Consider the following 21,179-nt stretch of genomic DNA (forward strand, 5'->3'; position numbering starts at 1 on the left):
CTAGCGATGATGGCATTCAATTTCGAACACCAAATAAGGGGGCTGTTTATTTATCCTAGTTTCTAGATTTTTCCATCCCCCTTTGTGGATCCTTTCACTCATTTTATTGTTTTGAATCCCTAAGAGTTGTATTCATTCGGAGACTTTATGGGTTTCATTGATGCTGCATTTTTCTAGCTTCGAGCTTTTTATGTTCTGGATTCTCTACCACCTCACGTTTGACTGACACTAGCCCCAACTTGATTTCAGCGTGCTTAGAGCATGGGGGGCTTGCGTCTAGGTGATAATGATTTGGCTTCTTTCCAATCTTTGTGATGAAATCCTCTTGTAAGTGCTGTTGAGCTTTCTTGAATGGTAATTCTAATGATAAAAAAGTACAGATTTATCTCAGCCGCTTCTGAGAGAGTTGCAATTACTGGATTTCCAAGAGCTTGTTTTGCGCTCTGGCTGGAAATCCTCATGCACATAAAGAAAGATAAAGCTAAACAGCGTTTCAATCTTGTTAGTATTAAAAGAATGGTTTAAGAATACAAGCACAAAAATGAAAGAAGAATCCCTTAACATCTGCCTATATTTTCCGGTCAGTTTGGGTGAAAAGAGACTATAAAATGCTAGAACTTCAAAATTCTGCACACATTATACATGAGTCAGCCACATTATTGTTGATATGTTGAAGCAATTGTCACATCCACTGCAGCAGCAGAGTTGCCTGATCCCGAAGAGCTTCCTCTCCACAATCTCTAACACATCCAAGTGCCATGTCAATATCGGTTAAGAATTTCTGATCTCCATTTTCACAAGAGATGACAATTGAATTAGATTCACATCCTATTACTTCAAGCCCGTAATTAGTGTTTATCACATGTCAGGATCCTATAACTTGCGTGGGGCCCCTCAGAAGTGTCCCTCAACGCAACATGCCAACCCATGGCCTTCCCAATTTCTTGAAGTTCATCCATTACACCAACAGAATCACGGATGTATACGCGTCCACCTGGTCTTAGAATCCGGTCCATTTCAAGCATGATGCTAGAGACATTACATCTGAAATAGGAAATCGAGAAATTATGGGCTAAATACTAAATGGTTCGGAGATGTTACATTTGTGAAATGGTGAAAAAAAAATGATACTAATAGGGAGTAGACTGTACCTTTTTCGCTCAATAGAGAAGAGGCCAGCCGCATGCAATAAATCATAGGTTCTTGGGTATGTGTCAAATGGCTCACACCTATGAAATACAACTTCTTATATTTAAAAACCAAAATCAGTTTGCTCAATATCACAACTACTGGTGAACTAGATTACACACGATCACAATATTATGGCTTAGTCAATCAACAACATTATAATTAAGGATTCACAGCCAAATCAACAGTGGAGGACAACCAAAACATGCCTATCTGTTTTTCCTTTAGCTTTTCATTTATTATAGTTGTTGTGTGTGTGCGTGTGGTGGCGGAGTTTGTACCAGTCATGCAGAACTCCTAGAAGCCCCCGATCGTAGATAACAGGTAATGTGTTTGGGCCACTAACAGGAACAACATTTAGAACCCAGCAATCAAGTTGATGTTCTATCAATGCCGCTGCAAATCTGCAAAAACAAATAAGTTAAGCACAAAAATAAGATCACTTTACAGGAAAATCTAGGAATTGCACAATGTGACTGCACATTAATGATGTATTGACAAATAGTTTGGTATATGTAGGTAGCAACAACAAATCACAAATAAAATCCATTACCCTCCAAAACTGGCTCTCATGTCCAGCACATTTCTAAGCTTGTAGCTTTTCCAATGTAATACACGAACGTAACTTGCAATTATTTCACTCCAGTATTTTGATTCGGCCCTGAAGAGCTCTCTTCTTGATATGTAGGCATCCATTTGTATGCTCTGGAGTCTGTCAGGAGGATTATGAAGTCGTGCAGGCCATGTGGTAACATTTGATCCGGCCCCATCATCAGGTAGTCGAAAGATACATGCCTTCAAATCAACATACCTAAAAGCAAGAAATTAAATTAGGATCTTAGTCCATGGTTTGCAACAGACAGCAGATACATCGTGTAGCACCTGCTTTCAAATTTTTCACAAGCTTTTTCTATTCTCAAATTATACTGGTCCATCGGTGTATAGGAATGTACCAACAAATACCAAGTCCCTTTTCTAACATACAGACATAATCATAGAGGTTTCATCGACCAATTCCTCTTTATATGTCAAAAGTATAGCCTGATTTCACTTTCAGCTTTGTACTTCTTCCAAACATGTTTCTTTGGTATACTGGCTATTAATCCACCAAACAAGTATGTATCGAAACAGCTATAGCTATCAAACGGAAAAGGGTCACAATTGGTATACGATAGGTGGGAAAGTGTATACATGGGAAGTCACTTGATAATCATTAAAGGGGATTGACCCCACCGCCATAGGATATAAGCTTTTGCCCCGTGACATTGCCTTGGCACTCTGTTGGCTAAGAGGCCTTCCAATGGCCCCACCTGGGCACTAGACCTCGCCTCTCCTTGATGCCTGATGCATCTCTCATCACTCCGCTCAAGAATGACATGCCAGTAATATGTAGCATTGCCTTGGCCGTGAACAGGGTTGAGTAGCCCTCCTTGGGTTTTGCACCTAAATGACGGGATGTCCCAACAACCCACAACCTGCATGCAGCATCACGAAGCATGGATTGGCGGCTAGAATTGATATATTGTTCAAGTTGCTTGGAACTTGGGTCCACTTAGACCAATTTAGACAAAAGAGAGGCCTTGGCAATAAGACAAAGTTAACCAGTACATAGCATACCACGATAAGGTATACCTACCCACTACAACTCAATGACATAAACCCCAAGATCCATGGCCCTACCCTTCGTATAAAATTTTTCACTGCCAAACAAGAATCCGAGAACCATCACTGTCGCATGTTAGGAGCTTTCTCCCTCACAACCACTCTCTCAAAGGGTTACGAAACTCTAATGGTGTTGCATCATGCTGTACCTACCATGGTTCATAGAGGGCTGCTGGTCTGCCCACATAAAAAACAACCGTCTACAAATCATGAACTATGAGCTACTTGTGTATGAGCCCAGTGCTAACACCCACACTTGGGTTCAGAAGCAACCCTTTTTTTTCCTACCTACATATTCCTCTCAAACCTGGACATGAACAGTTGGGTTGAAGCATCAATTCAATAAACTATAAGGCGGGATAATATTAACCCCATGATCTAGCCCAAGAGCTTAAGTTGTCTCAGTTTTAACTGCTTCTACAGATACACAAGGCCGATCAATTTCTGATACCAATGACTAGACAAGAAACTATAGTAGGTCTAAACTTATACGTCAATTTGTGGACTACTTGAATCGCAAGCAGAAAATCAAAACTAGGATAGTACTCCCTCCGATTTGTTTCTCTTTTCACTATTTGGGACCTCTTACAAAATTGTCTATATGTTTCAATTTATAATATTTTTTATATGCAATATGGATCTTGTTTGATAGATCTCAATTAGATCTAAAATATGATATTTTCGAAATTATGTAAAACATTATAGATTGTGAGATATAGACAATTTTTTAAAAGGCACGTATGTCAAAATTAGACAAACAAACTGGGACGGAGGGAGTAGTAGATAATACCAAACATTGTCCGGGTCATCCTCTGAGTCACACAGCGGAGGTTGGGCTCCTGCCTCGCGACTTAAATAGCAACTGTTGTTAGAGGGCTTCTGCCAAATTGCAATATAACCCTCCTTCTTCACAAGATTCCAACAAAGGCGACTGGTAAGGTTAACCATTTCTGAAAACGAAGGAAGATACAAATTGGCAAGTCACATCAAAGGCAAATGTGGCATAACCAGTTGCAAATTGCTCAGTCACCAATTTGGGAGTTATAGTCACATCTAGATTCAAGGAGTTTCTGATGTCATCAGTCAAAATAGAAGCATAAGGCACTTTGTAAGCAATCGGAAATGAATACAGTAATTGAATGCAAACTAAGGTGCACAATTGTGCATAGAAGGATACTAGAAAAGAGGTGCCACTATTCCATATTTAGAGTCAAACTCATAAAATTTGACTAAAAGCTCAAATATTCGGCATACAAATTGTGCAGGGTAATACCTTCCCATTGCTCTTCTAAGAGGGGTTCATGCTTATAAACAGGTTGTGCCGCCCAAGCAAAGTATCCTCCTGCCCTTAGTACCCTGTTGACCTCAAGCAGCAAGATTCCATCTTCACAACAAGAAAGAATGACAAGAGGCATGATAAGAATATGTCCCCTATTTGATCATCAACAGCACAATTTTTGCCACAGTTCTTTACAGAATAAAAGTTCAACTCGAATAAATAAACCACTGGTCGCTTCAATAATGAATTACCCAAACAAAAACAACATGCCACTTCGTAGATAAGAACAGATGGCACAGAACAACTAGACTATGCCTAAATTAATGCAGAAAATGATGATTGCACATTGTCCATGCGCGCTTGCAAGTTGACAATCAAAGTATTGATCGGCTTTAATACAACTTTAGATGGAAGTGTAATATAAGAAATTAGGCTACAACAAGAATTACATATACACGGTGATTTCCAAACTAAAATTCTTAATATATCGAAACAAAACTCGGAAAAACTTCCATTACAGACACCATATATGTGAACCTCCCACATTGGTTAATAATAACCTCCAAAACAAATGTATGAGCCCGGGTAGCCTCTCCAATCATTGCCAATTCGCTTTTTCATTATGATACATACGTTATGGATCCTTTATTTACCTCTCTACGTGTAGGTTAGGGGTTGCACGAGCAGGGTAGTATTGGCGCTTGTCCCACATGGGTCAATAATAGCCTCCAAAACTAGTATATAAGCCTAGGCAGCCTCTCCATTCAAGGCCAATTTGTTTTGAGTTGGATGCTTTAAGATGGGCCAACGTAGGATGTTCTTTTTTTGGATGGCTCTCACAAGCTCATGAATCAGGGCGTTGCAGACAAAATAATCAAACAAATGGAAACACTCACACGATACAATTCGTAACACAAAAACCTATTTGAAAGTTATAGTAATAATTTTCCATCAAGAATTTGATGTGATGCAAATCCTAAGGTGATAACTGTCCACTCTGTGAAGAATGGACGGAACATGGAGCATTAGGACTTGTATCTGACATTCACTAGCAGTTTGTACAACGAGGCCATACATTGAGCATCAGGACTGACTAAAAAAACCCAATGTATGAGCTTCCATCCACGAGCTTGTACAAGTTGGCTCCAGTATCTGTATACAAGTCAGTCCATTGCCAATGTCACTGGTACAACACATTAATGAGGAACTCGCTTGGCGAGATAATCTTATTAAACCACCAGGAAATTCTGCAAGCAGTCTGTAAGAGGTCATTTTTTCCAAGATGTACTCTGGTGCTAGATTAGAAACTAAAATTCTTTTCTACAGTCCTACCCATCAGAGATAACGAGTAATTATGAGAGGGAAAAAATACCATCACGAGTCCAGTTAATTCTACATCTAGAACAATGTATCAAGTCAAAAGCCTGACTCGGATACAATAACCGCCGCGTTGCTAAAGCTGCCACCATTGCAGGTACTCCACGCTCAAGTGCGAATTGAACCTGATTCTCATGCACATCTTTCGGAGCTGCAGACATTGTGAGCACATTCCGTGATAATAGATACGCACCAAAACTCGCGACACCGCAACCAACATCCATGGCAACTCGAGTATGCTGACCAAAAGCTATATCAGGAACCATCTACGCATCCAAATACGAAAATGACAATTAGAAAGACAAGAATCTCGAACATCAAACCAAACAACCAATTTCACTACCAAGTGGTATTGTTATACTTATAACTTAAGAACCTTCGAAATCTGATCCAAATATTGATCTGCCCCATGTATGAACTGTGTACCACCTCCGGGAAACTTGAATTTGTCTTTAACTTTGGAAATCCAATTTTGACCCCCCTTGTCTTCAACTAGACGTGCATGGGGAACATTCCTGAACCATACCTGCATTAAAGTGCATTTGCAATAACTTGCTTATAATCCATCCACCGCATAGTTTACCTCAACAGGTGGTATCATCTCAATACTATCCATCAAAATAAGAAAACAAAGATTCTGAACTAAATTTTCATAATCAGCCAGTAATTTGGATTCCTCCATAGGGCACCCTAAATTGCATCTGTACTTCTCAAAATAGTGTATTTTATGGAATTATTCCATCCGATAAACTGGAGAGAGCATCAAATACAGCTAGGCAAGTATTTGGCTGATTGGAATGAACGGAAATGGTCATTCCTTTGTAATTCTCATTTGGATTTTTTTTCCAATTACGATGGAAAAGCATACTTTACCCTATCCACGTCCCAACCAATCACAATGGGTATCAAATCTCCCTCTGTATATGATTTCAACACAGCACTTAATGCTGCTACACAACCACTAGGCCAATTGCCACAGAATGTATGTATACATATATATAACAAATGGAATCATCAATCACCAATCTAGGTGAATCCTCATTCCTTCGAGGCCAAGAAATGACCATTTCATCCCGGATCTGTCTACGAAAACCAAAACTACCTGAGGTCAGCAGATTAACACAACAAATACTACCTCATCACGACTTCTCGGCCAGGGGATCGGGGTTCTATAACCCTTAGGAGCCGGAACCAAGCAGTCCAACCCCTTCCCTTTATCCGGACAATGCCGCTCGAACCTCTCGCCTTTCTCCGTCGACTCCAACCCCCGTATCGCCTCCACATTGTCCAAACACGGTATATACTCCCTCATGCTCTCCGTACACCGCCCAAACTTCTTAACCACCGTCCTACTCTCCTCCACCGCTTCCGTCTTGTTCTCACTCCCCCAATCCTCCGCAATGCCGGGGTCAAAGTCCCCGACTTCGAAATCGTCCCTCATCGTCCCGTTCTCGTCCACTATCCCAAACCTCTGCACCACCGGTGGCGGAGGCGGAGGCGTGGGAAGCGGTTCGGGATCCGACGGCGGTGGAATTGAAGCTACGGTTTGGGTAGTGGTGTCGGTGATGAGGGAGGAGATGTCGAAGGATTTGTTGTGGTTTGGGGAGAGAGAGACAGTGGGGGTGGTTTGGGTTTGGGTTTGGGATGAGGGGAGAGGGTTTTGGCGGGAGTTGAAGAAGATGAGCTGTTGGTAGCCATCGGACGACCAGTGCTTGCCGAAGTAGAAGAAAGCGAGGGATATGAAGAGGAAAGCTGAGATCCTTATGAAGGTGGAGGATTTGAAGAAATCTCTATTGGTGAAGAAGAATGCTTTCATTCTTCGATTCGATACTGCCTCAGATCTGATCTAAGGAACAAGGAAAGAAGAAGATTTTGGCATGCACGATCGAAAATGATACCCCCGGTTCCAAAATAAATGTTTGTGGCCCTCGGCTGGCATAGGAGGCCAGTCCTCGATAGCACGTATTTGTGGGCTTCGGCCGTTCACACAGTATTCAAGTTTCTTTTTCTGTCAATATAATTTGGTCTAGTAATTTATTTTTTTTGAAAATAATAGCAAGTGGATTAATAGAATCCATTTTTAAATTTGAGAATCAAATAATATAACAATCAATTATAAAAGACAATAAAAATTTTGAATTTTATTTTAATATTGGTTCTTTTTACCATATGTTAAAAGAAAAATATTGACAACCCTACACACCGTGAAGAGCATGACTCGATGAGAAGTCCTCTACTCTTTATCATTCGTGTAGATAGGCACAACTTTTTAATTTTACTATCTAGACACTATATCATGCCAAGCAAAAGTAAATAGTCAATATATCTTTGGTCCTATAAATAATAATAGTGACTCAGATTGTGAGGATACTATTATTTACAGCTAAGTATATATCATTACTTAGCCCCATGACACATTTGTTCCGTTATGAATTACCTCTGATGGAGAAGTAATTCACACAACAATTATCATAGACTTATCCTTTAAGGAAATTTATACCGATGAGACCATAATTAATTTTGTCCGATGGAAAGGAAGGTTCTAAAACCATCACACAGAATTAATTACATTATCTACATACAAGTAATGGAGACCGTGAGATTTATAAAAATAAACTCTCTCTCCCACTTAGTTATTTAAATTTTTTTTTTTTAGGGTTATCAAAATTTTTGAGTTTGCAAAATACGTGATCTAGGTCAAAGGTCATATATTACCATGTTGTTCCAATATGGTAAACTATCACATATGTAAATAATATAGAAACACAAATAATAAGGAAACACAAGATAAAGAATCCAGCTATTATGGTCAAAGATGCAATCCTTGAGCAACAAGAAATCCTTCCAAACTTGAAATCCTACAGTTGTACTTGTGTGGAAGGTTGAGATAATTTGAATCAATCAAGAAAACCAAAATCCAACCGTGCTTAGGCAAGAAAATTCGGATTTGATATATTCCCGCGTAAACTGCACAGCCTTCAGTATTTTAGTCATATCTTCCTCATCCGACCTCCAATTTAAGTGATTCAAATTGGGTTGGATTCAAAATTCAATTATCTACACCTTTTGTAAAGAATAGATTTTCTAATTCCAACGTTTACTGAGTCGAAATAGTCCTGCAATCAGAGCCTACGAATCTAGAAAAAAATTTGTTGCGAGCTAAACAACTTGTATCTTTTGTATCTACCATCTTCGATCTCCGAATAACCGTCGAATGCTATTACAATCGAAGAAACATACAAACATCGATCTTATGCCTCCATTGGAGTTCATATGCTTCGTTAATTATTACAACTACGAAAAATAATCATGGCACCCAATAAATAACACATGCTACGTTAATTATTACAATCGCGAAAAATAATCGTGGTACCAAATAAATAACAATAATCACAAAAAAATTATCGTGGGATCCAATCACACAAAATCAACAAAAAAAGATGTGATCATAATAGCTCGGTAAGAACGCTATAAAACAATGGTTAACATAGTTCTACGTTCTACCCTCTATAATCTACGGACAACATGGCGTGTTTAATCCATACGCGCTATTACAGTCTGCTCTGATACCACTGTTGGGAAACCGAATCCCCAAGACCCAATAATGACGCGTACAGATTAGACAACAATAATTGTAAAACCCTACAAGGCGAAATTAGGGTTCTACATCAACTCCCTACGACACGAACGCTGATTGAACTTGTTATAGCACGTCTTACTATAAACCACAAATACTGCTCGACCGTACCTTACGATCTTCTATCGTATTTCTTGCACGTCTAGAATACGAACCAAGTATGGACTCTTTCGTGATCTGTTTGCTCTTTCTAAATCTGCCTCTTTTTACTGAATAATAAAAACACATCATTCTGACCTAGAGAGTATAACGTGTATATATAGAGTTACGATATGAACCTAAGAAGTCATAAGTCTGGGCTCCTAGTATAAATAATAAAACCTAATCTCACCAGGATTTTATTTCTTATTTCATTAATTTTAATTCACCCTACTACAGAATTATAACTGCACCCCGTCCTTATCTCAATTATATTACGAGCTCCATGATATTAAATACTTATTAATCTCCCTACTTTAAGATTACAGATACCCATTGATTAAAATAAATTACTAACAATCTCCTACTTAATCAACATCTTATCTTGAGACTATCCGTTTAACTTATTCGATATGTCGGATACAAAATCCACCTGCATGGTTTGACATATTCGAAACTTATAAACTTACTTAAGGGGTATCATCAATCCCTATCGGGACGTGGATTCTATTAATAAGTAATAGTTGTTATATACACAATATTGCGACCCAACTCACCGAGACTATTGACCGTATAAAGATCTCACTCTTTAATGAATCAAAGTCAACAACATTAAATATACACCTCTAATAATTATCTTTAGATTAAGAGCATAAGCATTCATAATAACCATGAGGTTTCAATTGTCTTATAAAGTTAGTACAAAGACAATTACCTCAATACGGTCCCGTTTAATACACACAAAGTATACTAGCACAATGAGTTGGAATTAGTACAATTCCCTGTAGTCAAGACAAACCTACTAATATATTGTGCTACAGTCATACCGATGATGTGTCAAATTCCATCTAAGACTGTGAACCATAACTTATATTCCATAAGAACCAATGATCCAATCTTCTGTGTGTGAGCCGTACTCTACACACTGGATTATCTACTACTTGAAATAAAAGACACACATGCACAATATACAAAAATATCATGCAAATATTGCCCATAAAAGATTCTCATCAAAAAGGGATAAAACTGATTAATAATTAAATATTAATCCATTATATAAAAAACATAACTTTTACATAACCTCCTAACAAACTCCCACTAAGACTCAAAATCATACTGCCATGCATCTCACTCTCATTCCCTCTACGTGACTATTAAAAGTCTTAGCCGATAAGCTCTTCGTAAACGGATCTGCTAGGTTATTCGCCGATGCAATTTTGGTCACAACAACATCACCTTTCTGTACGATCTCTCGAATCGAATGATACTTACACTCGATGTGTTTGCCCTTCTTATGAGTTCTCAGCTCCTTCGAATTAGCAATTGCACCGCTATTGTCACAATAGAGTGTAATGGTTGATTGTACTGCAGGGACCACTTCCAGATCCAACAAAAAATTTCTGAGCCAAACAGCCTCCTTGGCTGCTTCTGAAGCTGCCACATACTCTGCCTCCATGGTAGAATCAGCAATGCAAGATTGTTTGATACTCCTCCAACTTATAGCTCCACCTCCCAAGGTAAACACATATCCCGAGGTAGACTTTTTGGAATTCCTATCTGACATAAAATCTGAGTCTGTGTACCCATGAGGTACCAGACTATCTGACTGGAACACCAACATATAATCTCTAGTTCTTTTTAGATACTTGAGTATATGTTTCACTGCAGTCCAATGTTCTTGCCCTGGATTAGACTGAAATCTGCTAACCATGCCAACGGCAAAGCAAATATCAAGTCTAGCACACAACATAACATACATAAGGCTTCCTACTACCGAGGCATAAGGAATTGTCTTCATTTTCTCCATCTCCTCAGGTGTTTTAAGACACTGATCCTTGGATAGGTTGATTCCATGTCTTAAAGGGAGGAACCATTTCTTGGAATCTTACATGCTAAAATGGGCTAGAATGACATCGATATAAGTAGCTTGTGATAAGCCCAACATCCTATTCTTGCGATCTCGTATAAACTTAATCCCTAGGATGTGACCAACTTCTCTCAAGTCCTTTATTTCGAATTGGCCGGATAACCACACTTTCACTGAAGATAACACTCCTACATCATTTTAGATGAGCAGGATGTCATCGACATATAGTACTAGAAACACTACAACTTTTCTGTTGTGCTTCTTGTACACACATGACTTATCTGGACATTGATCAAAACCAAAAGACTTGATTGCTTGATCAAAACGAATGTTTCAAGATCTAAATGTCTGCTTAAGCCCATAAATAGACTTTTTGAGCTTGCACAACTTGTGCTCGTGACCTTTTGCTATGAATCCATCTGGTTGCACCATATAGATACACTCATCCAGATTTTCATTAAGGAATGCGGTCTTGACATCCATTTGTCAAATCTCGTAATCGAGATGAGCCGCAATGGATAAGAGAATTCGGATGGACTTAAGCATGGCTACTGGCAAAAAAGTTTCCTCATAGTTGATCCATTCTTTCTGAGTATACCCTTTCGCAACAAGCCTAGCTTTGAAGGTATGCACCTTCCCGTCCGTCGCTCTCTTCTTCTTGTAGATCCACTTGCATCCAATGGGTTTAATCCTTTCAAGTTGTTCTACACGATCCCAGACCTGATTAGAGTACATAGACTCCATCTCTGATTTCATAGCCTTTTGCCAAAGTTCCACATCTTTATCTTGAAGTGCCTCATTGTAGTTACAGGGTTCAGCATGTTGATCATCAGGAATCATTTCAAAAGACTCTCCCAACAATGTATACCGACTGGGTGGAACAATATCCCTCCCACTACGACGAAGTACCGGTGTGTCAATAGCTGTCTCTACATATGTTTCTTGTGGCATTTCCTCCTGCACTATTGGTGGTAAAGAAGTTTGTGCCGATCTCTCTCCTCTCAATTCCTCTAGAACAATTTTATTTCTGGGTTTGTGGTCTATCACATAGTCATCTTCTAAGAACCGGACATTAGTGCTAACAATGACCTTCTTATCCATAGGACTATAAAACAGACCACCGCTCGTTCCTCTAGGGTACCCTACAAACAAGCAAACTTCTGTCCTCGATTTCAATTTATCTGCTTTCCCATTCAGTACATGTGCTGGACTACCCCAAACCCGAACATGCTGCAGACTAGATTTGTGCCCAGTTCATAGTTCTGTGGGTGTAGATGGTACTGACTTAGATGGTACCAAGTTAAGAATATACGCTGCTATTTCTAGTGCATGTCCCCAAAACAAAATTGGTAAATCTGAATAACTCATCATTGATCTTACCATATCATAAGAGTCCTAATCCTCCTTTCTGCTACACCATTTTGTTGTGGCATACCTGGAGCTGACAACTGGGATGTAATCCCTTCAGCTGACAAGTAGTCCCTAAACTCTCCCAAGAGGTATTCACCACCATGATCAGATCGTAGTGTCTTGAGACATTTACGGCTCTTTGGCTCTATATCCTTTTGCTGAAAAAGACATTTTGGTCATCTTACCTTCCAAATAGGATTCATAGATTGGAAGTTCCTTAACTTCTAATGAACCTAAAGGTCCATCTCTAACCAGTCTAGAAATCCTATTCAGATTAATATGACCAAGACGTAAGTGCCAAAGATACGTTTTGTTCAATTTAGAAGGCTTTTTTCTCTTACATGGTAAATTATTATAGTTATTCAATTCATGTAGTTGCACTGTAGGAAATATAGGATTAATAATGTAGAGATCATCCATCAATGAACCAGAAGAGATAAAACGTTTATTTAACTTAATAACCACAGAGTCACTAAAATATACTAAATATCCATCCTTTATTAACTTAGAAACTGAAACCAAATTTCTTCTAATAGTAGTAATATAAAGACTATCTCTCAAAATTAAACTCCTATTGCTACTAAAATTTAAAAAAACATTTCCTACTGCAACTGCTATCACTCTCGTAGCATTTCCCATGTGTAGATAAATCTTCCATCACTGAGTCTTTTGGTTTCCTAGAACCCCTGCAATGAATTGCAAACATGATTAGTGGCTCCCGTATCTACACACCAGGAACTGGTAGATAACACCGCTAAACATGATTCAACAACTAGGGAAAACGATTTACCTTGTTTGTTCACTTTATTGAGAAAAATCGGACATTCCTTCTTCCAGTGTCCTTTCTGCTTGCAGTGAAAACACATACCTGCACACTTTTTCACTCCACCTTGAGGCGTATGAACTGCCTCCATAACCTTTTTCTGAGACTTGTTCTGCTTCTTCTTGCCTTTGACTTAGAAGTAGAAACCTTCTCTGCCACTAACACTGATGGTGGTTTCTTTCCAAACAAAAGACCCTCAGCTGCTTGGAGTTCCTTAAGAAATTCCACCAATGAAAAATGCATTTTGTTCATAGAATAAGTCAGGCCAAACTGCTTAAAACTCTCAGATTGCAACGAGTTAAGAACGAAATCGATCTCGATTTCCCCATCAATTTCAGCTTCAAGGATCTCTAGTTCATTAAGAAGAGCTATCATCTTTAGAACATGATCCCTAATCAGGGTCCCTTCAACATGGGTGATACTCTCCAATTCTTTCATAGCAACTAGCCTTGCTGCCTGATTCTGATCCCTAAACATTTCTCTAAGGTTCAGCATCATATCGAAAGCAATTTCCATAGCTTGATGCTGATGTTGCAATATATTCGACATAGAAGCCAGAATATAACACCGCGTCATCTCATCAGCCTTAACTCAATCTTTATAAGGCTTTGCTTCCTGTTCTGTGGCATTCTCTTCAGGTATAGGAGAGCACGCCGTAGATAACATATATTTGTGGCTCTCAACAGTTAATACAATATCCAAGTTTCTTTTCCAGTCAACATAATTTGGTCCAGTAAGTAGAGCTGTTACAAACCCGACTGGACCGAAAAAAACTGAAAAATCGGTTCGGTCTTCGGTCGGTTCAGGGGCATTTTTTGGCAGTTCGGTCCACCCTGAACTGACGGTCTCGATTTTCTGAAAATTTATACGCACCGAACCGAACTCGGACCGAACCGACCGAACAATATATATTATATATAATTATCAAATCGTTTTAATCTTGGCCGTCGATCTATTTGGTGTTTTAATCTTGACCGTCCTCTCCTCCCAAACCCTACCCTATCTATCATATACTCCTCCCAGGCTCCCACTCCTCCAGACTCAACAAACACGCAGCCATTCCTCTTCCCAGTATTTCCCCTCGGTCCCTCAGTTCTCTCCATTCTCTCTAACCTCCACGATCTGCACCAGCCGTCCTTCACCAGCGCCGTCCTCGCCTCCGCCGGCCCCACCACGTACGCCGCCTTGTCCACCATCCCCGATTATCAACATCGGCGCTGCAATCGATCTCCATTCCGCCACCACATCGGTAAGCGGATTTCACTCTCCATTCTGCCGCCGCCCTCAGATCTATTCTCTCTCTGTCTCTCTTTCTCCGTGTGCGTGTGTGTGTGTGTATTGTAACGGCTAACATTGCTCGGTCCGAGTATATGCTTGAACAAATGATGTTGGTGTGCGAGATTCGAGGGTGAAAATTTGAATGGAAAAAATTTATTTCACACCGCTTTACACTTGATTTGATCTCGAACGTTTCTTCTTCTTTTTTCACTGATTTTACACCATTTATTTTTTTATCCGATCTTTCATACCTTTTTTTTTTCCTGATTTTAGTATTATATAAAGAACCATTTTTGGATACAGCTGATTTTTTCCCGATCTCTGATCTCGAACTAGCAGGAAAAATCAGCAGATTTTTTCCAGAGCTTGAACCAGTAGATTTTTGATTTTTTCCTGATCTCGAACCAACAGACTGAAACCCTTTTTTTTCTAATCTCAAACCAGCTGATTCTTTTTTTTTTTTTTTGATTTTTAGATAATACTAGGCTAAGTTCTTCGGAGCTAGGAATCACCTGATTTTTCATTTTTTGTCTGTAGCTATTGAGAGAGATTTTTCAAAGGTGTGGGGGCACACTTGCATTTGCTGAGCCCAAGCTTTAGGCTCACGTGGAATTTCAACCTCGACGACGCCGACAAAATGTCTGACCATGAGCTTGAGATATTCAGTCTCAAAATCCTAGTTTATTAGTATTTGCAAAATACTTTTCGCATGAGCATGAGGTGATGGACTGAAAATAAGATTAGTGCATGAACTTTGGAGTTTGGAGCATGAGAACACAGTTTATAAGTTTATATACAATTTCATCAGATTATTGTCTGAAAATTAGAGTGTGATTATGTTCATTTTAATTTTCATTTGTTTTAGATGGATGATATTGATGATGATGATGATGATGATGATATTATGGATGATGCTGCTGAGTTTGATATTCCTCAAAATGCTGAATTAAATGATGATCAAGTGCCTGAAATTGAAAATAAGATTGAGTCGAAAAAGATTGTTGGTAGTATTGCTAATAAGAGGGCTCCTTGTTGGAAATTTTTTTACTTTATTACACTAGACGGTCATCCGAAACCTAGGGCTGCATGCAAATGGTGTCGGAAGGATTATGCATGTCATTCGAAGCTCAATGGTACAAAATCACTTACTCATCATCTAAAGTTTCAGTGTTTCAACTATCCCATGAGCAAGAAATTTACGGGTAGTAGGCAAAAATAACTTAGTTTTCAAAAAAAGGAACACAATGGTGAAACAAGTGCAAACCTTATGCCTATGACCTTTAGTGCTGATGCATGTAAAAAAGCACTAGCGAAGATGATAATAATTGATGAATTGCCATTTTCATTTGTTGAGGGTGAAGGATTCAAACAGTTTATTGAAGTTGTTCAACCAATGTGGAAGCCTCCTGGTAGGCTTGTGATGGCCAAGAACTGCATGCTTGTTTATGGGGAGGAGAAAATGGCATTGAAACAAATAGTTAAGCATCAAAGGTTGTGTCTTACAACAGACACTTGGACTTCAGTCCAAAATTTGAATTACATGCGTCTTATGGGACATTTTATTGATGAGAATTGAAAATATCAAAAGAAAATTCTAAATTTTTGTGTTGTTCCTAATCATAAGGGTGATACTCTTGGTAGGATGGTTGAACAATGCTTGTTGGATTGGGGGATTGATAAGTTTTTAACTGTTACGGTTGATAATGCATCATCGAATAGTCTTTTGATTGCTTACTTGGAGAGAAAGACCAAACATAGGAAGACCACCATTTTAAATCACGAGTTCTTGCATATGAGATGTTCGGCACATATCTTAAATCTAATCGTACGTGAGGGATTGCAAGAGATTGATGTCCCAATTGGAAGGGTGCGAAATATTGTGAGATATGTGAGGTCTTCCCCTTCTAGAATGGTGGAGTTTTGGTCATGTGTTGAAAAGGAAGGCATTACATGTAGGCTTAAACCTTGTTTGGATGTGTTTACTCGTTGGAACTATACATATTTTATGTTGGAGAGGGTTTTAACTTATCAAAAGGCTTTTGATCGATTATGTGATGACCTATCCTTCAAATTAAATGTAAGGGAGGAGGAGATTGATGAGGCATTTAATGACGTTGATGGTTTTAAGGGTATGGGTAGGATAATTGAAATTGAGAAAAGAAAGAATAGGAGAGGGAGAGGGCGGAAGGAAAATGTTGGGCCTCCAACTTCAAGTGATTGGAAAAAAATCAAGTTGTATGTAAAGTTTCTTCGAGTGTTTTACCTTGCAACTTTAAAATTTTCTGATTCTTTGTATGTCACTTGCAATGTTTTTTTTAATGAAATGGTATTGATTCAACAAGATATTGTGAAATTGTGTGAAACCGATGATAGTGAATTGCATGATATGGCACTTGGTATGCGTGAGAAGTTTGATAAGTATTGGGGAGATTTTGATAAAATTAATCAAATGTTGATGTTTGCGGTTATTCTTGACCCTCGATGCAAAATTGGGCTTTGAATATTGCATTCGAAATACTTTGGGATATGATAAGACGGTGGTTGATGAGTTGATGGATAATATAACAAATGGAATTACCCGTTTATTTGAATGGTATGTGAAGAATAATGCAAACTCAAATGTGCATAGCCAAGAGGTTGGGGGATCATCGGACAAAGGAGTTTGGATGGAGTTGAAATGGAGATTGGTAGTCATAAATCTTTGAAATCTCAATTTAAAATGCACATGCAAAAGGAAACCAACATGGCATGCAAATCTGAATTGGAAAAGTATCTTGCGAAAGCAAGTGAGGACGATAGTGACAAATTTGATGTATTGCGTTGGTGGAAGTTAAACTCCTCTAAGTATCCAATTGTTTCTCAAATGGCATGAGATGTGCTAGCTATCCCCGTGTCCACGGTTGCCTCCGAATCCGCTTTTAACACGGGCGGACTTGTGATTGATCCCTATCGAAGTTCTCTCTCTCCGAAGACCGTGGAAGCTCTTATTTGCACGCAACAATGGATAAGGAAACCAACTAAAATCAATATAAAAGAACAACTTGATGAGTTGGAGCAATTAGATTCGGGTACTACTCTTTTTAGTTCTTGATTTCTTTATGTTATGTGGTTCTTAAATATCTTTTATGTTAAATGTCTTAGTTGTTTGTTTTTTTCTTCTTATGCTTATAGTTGTCTTGGAATCAATTGATAACGATTAAGGAGTTGGTGGATTAAGGAGTTGGTGGCAATCGTTGCATGCTGCATGTAAAGACCCAGTATTTTTAATAAATTATTATTATTATCAAAGCAAAAATATTATTTTTCTCGTTAGTTTATTTAATTCGAAAAATTATTTATGTCGTCACACCAAATTTTATTTCGTAATCGATTGTGCGCGCGCGCGTATTCGATGAGTAATTTTTCTAGTGTGTGCATGTGTTTCACCGAATTATTTTTCCAACCCAAACCCATTTCTTCTCCCTTTTTCCATTTCGTACTTTCGGCTGAGGAGACAAAAAAAAAAAAAAAAAAAAAAAAAGAGAATAGAAGGAAAAAAAAATAATATATATATATATATATATATATTTCCCCATTCTCCAATCAAAATTCGACAACACATTTTTACCCAAAGGATATTACCCTCCCTCCAAAAAATCCAAAACCCATTATATTGCCTTCTTTTTCCAATTCTTGTTCCCAGGACACACACATTCGGCAGAGAGAGAGAGAGAGAGAGAGAGAGAGAGAGCAGCGTGAGAGGAGAGAGGAGGCAGCCATACCTCCGACCGGCCGTCCCCACCACCGGAGCAGCATCACCTCCTGCCGCCATCACCACCAACCGAGCCCACCTCCAGCCGAGCTCCATCCGCCGATCTTCCAACCGGCGCCGCTCGTCCTCTCACCATCACCACCAAGCTCTCATCATCATCACCACCACCACCGATCAGCACCTCCCACCACCGAGCAACCCATCACCAGCCGGCCATCACCGCCACTGGAGCCATCTCCACTGCCGTGCTCACCATCACCACCGCCCGAGCTCCGAACCGCCGCCGTCTCTTTCCAAACCCTGTTTTACTGGACGAAAGGTAGTTTGGAACTCACCTCCCTAAGTATATATCGCGTGCCTATATTGATTTTAGCTCTTCGATATAATGGTATTTGAATCCGACGTCGCCGATCGAGTCCGGCCGGACCCCCTGGTTTTTCCGACGTAACACAGCCACTGGATTTTTGAAATTTCTTGGATTAAATACAGTTCGATCCCCCGAGTTTGTTTAGCTTACAAATCCAACCCTTGAATATTAAAGTCTAATAATGTTAGCCCTCAAAGTTAATTAGTTTCGGTTCAATCAAAATTTTATTGCATGATTAGTTATTGCATGATTAGTGTACCAAATGATTTACTTTATCACATGGTAGTGTACCGAGTAATTAATTTTATCGTATCATTATTTTCATGGCATTATTGATCTTATCGCATGATTATTTTTTTCAGGGCGTTATTAGTTGTATCGCATGATTGTTTTTGTGGCATGATTAGTTCTATAGTAAAATTTATTTTATCGCTCGATTAAACATTATTAGCATGTTAGCCTGTATTGTGAAAATGTGGATTGTGTGAAATGTTGTTGTACTGACAGATTGGATAAATAGGTTCCCGGGGTGGTTTACGATGAGAGAACTGATAGACGTTGTTAAGTTAATGAAAATCTGATAATGTGTGGAGAGAGTGTGTGTTGTGAAGTTTTGAAATGGTTGACCAGTGATCAAATGGTGACCAGTTAGGGCCATTGTGATCTTGAAAGTACTATAATGTTGAAATGGGTGACCAGGTAGGGCCCAGGGTGCTAACCGAGGCCCAGCGTGTGATGTGTTGTGTGCGACCCTAACAGATGGTTACGTCATGGGTAACTTAACCTCTTGTTATGGTCTAAGTGAAACATATTCGCCTAAGACCCCGGTGCAGGACAAGCAAGAGGTGGGTTGTCCCATGAAACGGGCGGAGTTAGTGGTATGGGAGGAAAGGATCTTGTGGGGAAGATCCCTAGAATTCACTTAAGTTAAAGGATAGTAATGAAAGAAAAGTTGATTGTTCTCTTTTTATGTTATTTTTAATGTGTATCAATTATATTCCTATTGCTTGTAAGTTATGGGTTCGGGTGGGTTTTGGGCTATTGAGTGTCATCGCTCAGGGTACTATGTTGCCCTGGTAACTCGAATGCCAGGTAGCGAAGACGGAGCAGAAGTGTCGTACGATTCGATCGAGTTCAATCCTATTGAGAAAGAAGTTGAAAACCTTGGTTTCCGTGCGCATAGTCGCTCTGATTAATTTAAGTCGACTTTATTTTGGAAGCTTCTAAGTTTATTTGGAAATTGTAATATGTTGATTTATTCAAAACGATTGTAATATAATGACATATGCTTTTGAACTAGTGACGTAGTAAATTTATAAATTTCTTTTGTGAAAATAATCTTTTAAATATTTTATTAATGTCTCCGAATTTTCGGGGCGTTACACTGCAATTGTATTTTCATGGTTAAGGTAAATCCTAATCACATACATATATCTTTTTTTGTTTGTTGTAATTTTTTTTACTATTTTTTGTTTTTCTTAGTGTTTACTATTTTTTATGTTCAAAATGAGGGCTAGATTATTGGCAACTTGGCATAGTATTTTGAAGTATGGTGGTGCTGTTTTCAAGCTGGGGATGGTTCTATATTCTGCTGGTTCTACATTCTGCAATCTGCTGGGCTGGTTCTGCATTCTACAATCTGCATTTGGTAGCATTTTGTAATGATAATGACTGGGATTCCATGGGATTTTGTTGGCATTGGTGTTTTGAATTTGGTAGACTTGAACTTGAAGTATGGTGGTGTTGTTTTCTGACAGACACTTTAACTATATTCTGCTAGATTGTTGCTATTTTTTGTGTTTTTGTGATTGTTGCTTCTGTTTTTTGAAATTTGGTTCCAAGAAGATGTGTATAAGTTAGGATTCTGGGTGATTTGAAATTTGGTTCAAAGGAAACCATGTTAGGAGGGTCTCTCACCTGGGCTAAATTTCATAATGCTTCTTGCTTTCATCTACTTTAGCTGGCCTAATCCAGGCATTGTGAAGTTGAATTCTAATGTTGCCATGACACCTGGGGTTGCAAAAACTCATATAGCAGTGGTGCTAAGGGATCTCAAAGTTAGGATTTTGGATGTAATTTTGCATTTTTTATGCAAGTATGCTACTGCTATTTTGTATTGTAAAGGTTAAGTAGTTGGTTTCAAGAAGTCTTTTTCTATCAAATTCTAGGAGTGGTGAGTTGTGAACAAAAGAATTGGCTGATTGGGTGCAGATCCAAAAAAAACAAAGAGATTGGGCTAATAGGCCACGAACATGAAGGCTTTTTTTATTTGTGGTAGATTGGGCCATGTGGGCCAAAACTTTTCTTTTGCCATTTAAAAAAAAACAGGTATTTTTTGGCCCACTAACAAAAAAATAGCTTTAGCAAAAAATCAGGTGCAATGGGCCTATTTTTGGCCCAGT

General features: G+C 38.9%; 2 protein-coding genes across 3 annotated transcripts; one reads left to right on the forward strand and one right to left on the reverse strand.

The window, feature by feature from the left end:
- Nucleotides 1-476: 476 nt before the first annotated feature.
- On the reverse strand, nt 477-7,481 carry LOC131320446 (probable methyltransferase PMT11). 2 transcript variants are annotated; one of them, XM_058351160.1, is made up of 9 exons: nt 6,642-7,481; nt 5,883-6,032; nt 5,502-5,772; nt 4,124-4,234; nt 3,641-3,800; nt 1,742-1,999; nt 1,470-1,592; nt 1,152-1,229; nt 477-1,044 (listed from the first exon to the last, which is right to left on the reverse strand). In XM_058351160.1, exons 1-9 carry the CDS (start codon nt 7,320-7,322, stop codon nt 849-851), a joined length of 2,028 nt encoding a protein of 675 aa, XP_058207143.1. In that variant the 5' UTR covers nt 7,323-7,481; the 3' UTR covers nt 477-848. The 2 variants fall into 2 exon arrangements, with proteins under 2 accessions (XP_058207143.1, XP_058207144.1); XM_058351161.1 differs by lacking the exon at nt 5,883-6,032 and having other exon boundaries at nt 6,642-7,448.
- A 10,415-nt stretch (nt 7,482-17,896) lies between these two features.
- Nucleotides 17,897-20,112, forward strand: LOC131321215 (uncharacterized). Its single transcript, XM_058352217.1, has 3 exons — nt 17,897-17,916; nt 18,342-18,729; nt 19,870-20,112. The coding sequence occupies exons 1-3, from the start codon at nt 17,897-17,899 to the stop codon at nt 20,002-20,004; spliced, it is 543 nt and encodes a 180-aa protein (XP_058208200.1). The 3' UTR covers nt 20,005-20,112.
- Nucleotides 20,113-21,179: the final 1,067 nt, after the last annotated feature.

This window comes from Rhododendron vialii, chromosome 3a (genome assembly GCF_030253575.1).
Source record: "Rhododendron vialii isolate Sample 1 chromosome 3a, ASM3025357v1".
Lineage (NCBI taxonomy): Eukaryota > Viridiplantae > Streptophyta > Magnoliopsida > Ericales > Ericaceae > Rhododendron > Rhododendron vialii.

Excerpts from the sequence above, each read along its gene's own strand:
- LOC131321215 (XM_058352217.1), top strand. The coding sequence starts at position 17,897 with ATGCTGCATGTAAAGACCCA. Across the intron at positions 17,917-18,341 it reads ATGCTGCATGTAAAGACCCA|GACACACACATTCGGCAGAG; the intron begins GTATTTTTAATA and ends TCTTGTTCCCAG. Across the intron at positions 18,730-19,869 it reads CCTGTTTTACTGGACGAAAG|GTAGCGAAGACGGAGCAGAA; the intron begins GTAGTTTGGAAC and ends CTCGAATGCCAG.
- LOC131320446 (XM_058351160.1), bottom strand. The coding sequence starts at position 7,322 with ATGAAAGCATTCTTCTTCACCAATAGAGATTTCTTCAAATCCTCCACC. Across the intron at positions 5,773-5,882 it reads ATTTGGATCAGATTTCGAAG|ATGGTTCCTGATATAGCTTT; the intron begins GTTCTTAAGTTA and ends TTGGATGCGTAG. Across the intron at positions 1,230-1,469 it reads CTAGGAGTTCTGCATGACTG|GTGTGAGCCATTTGACACAT; the intron begins GTACAAACTCCG and ends TGTATTTCATAG.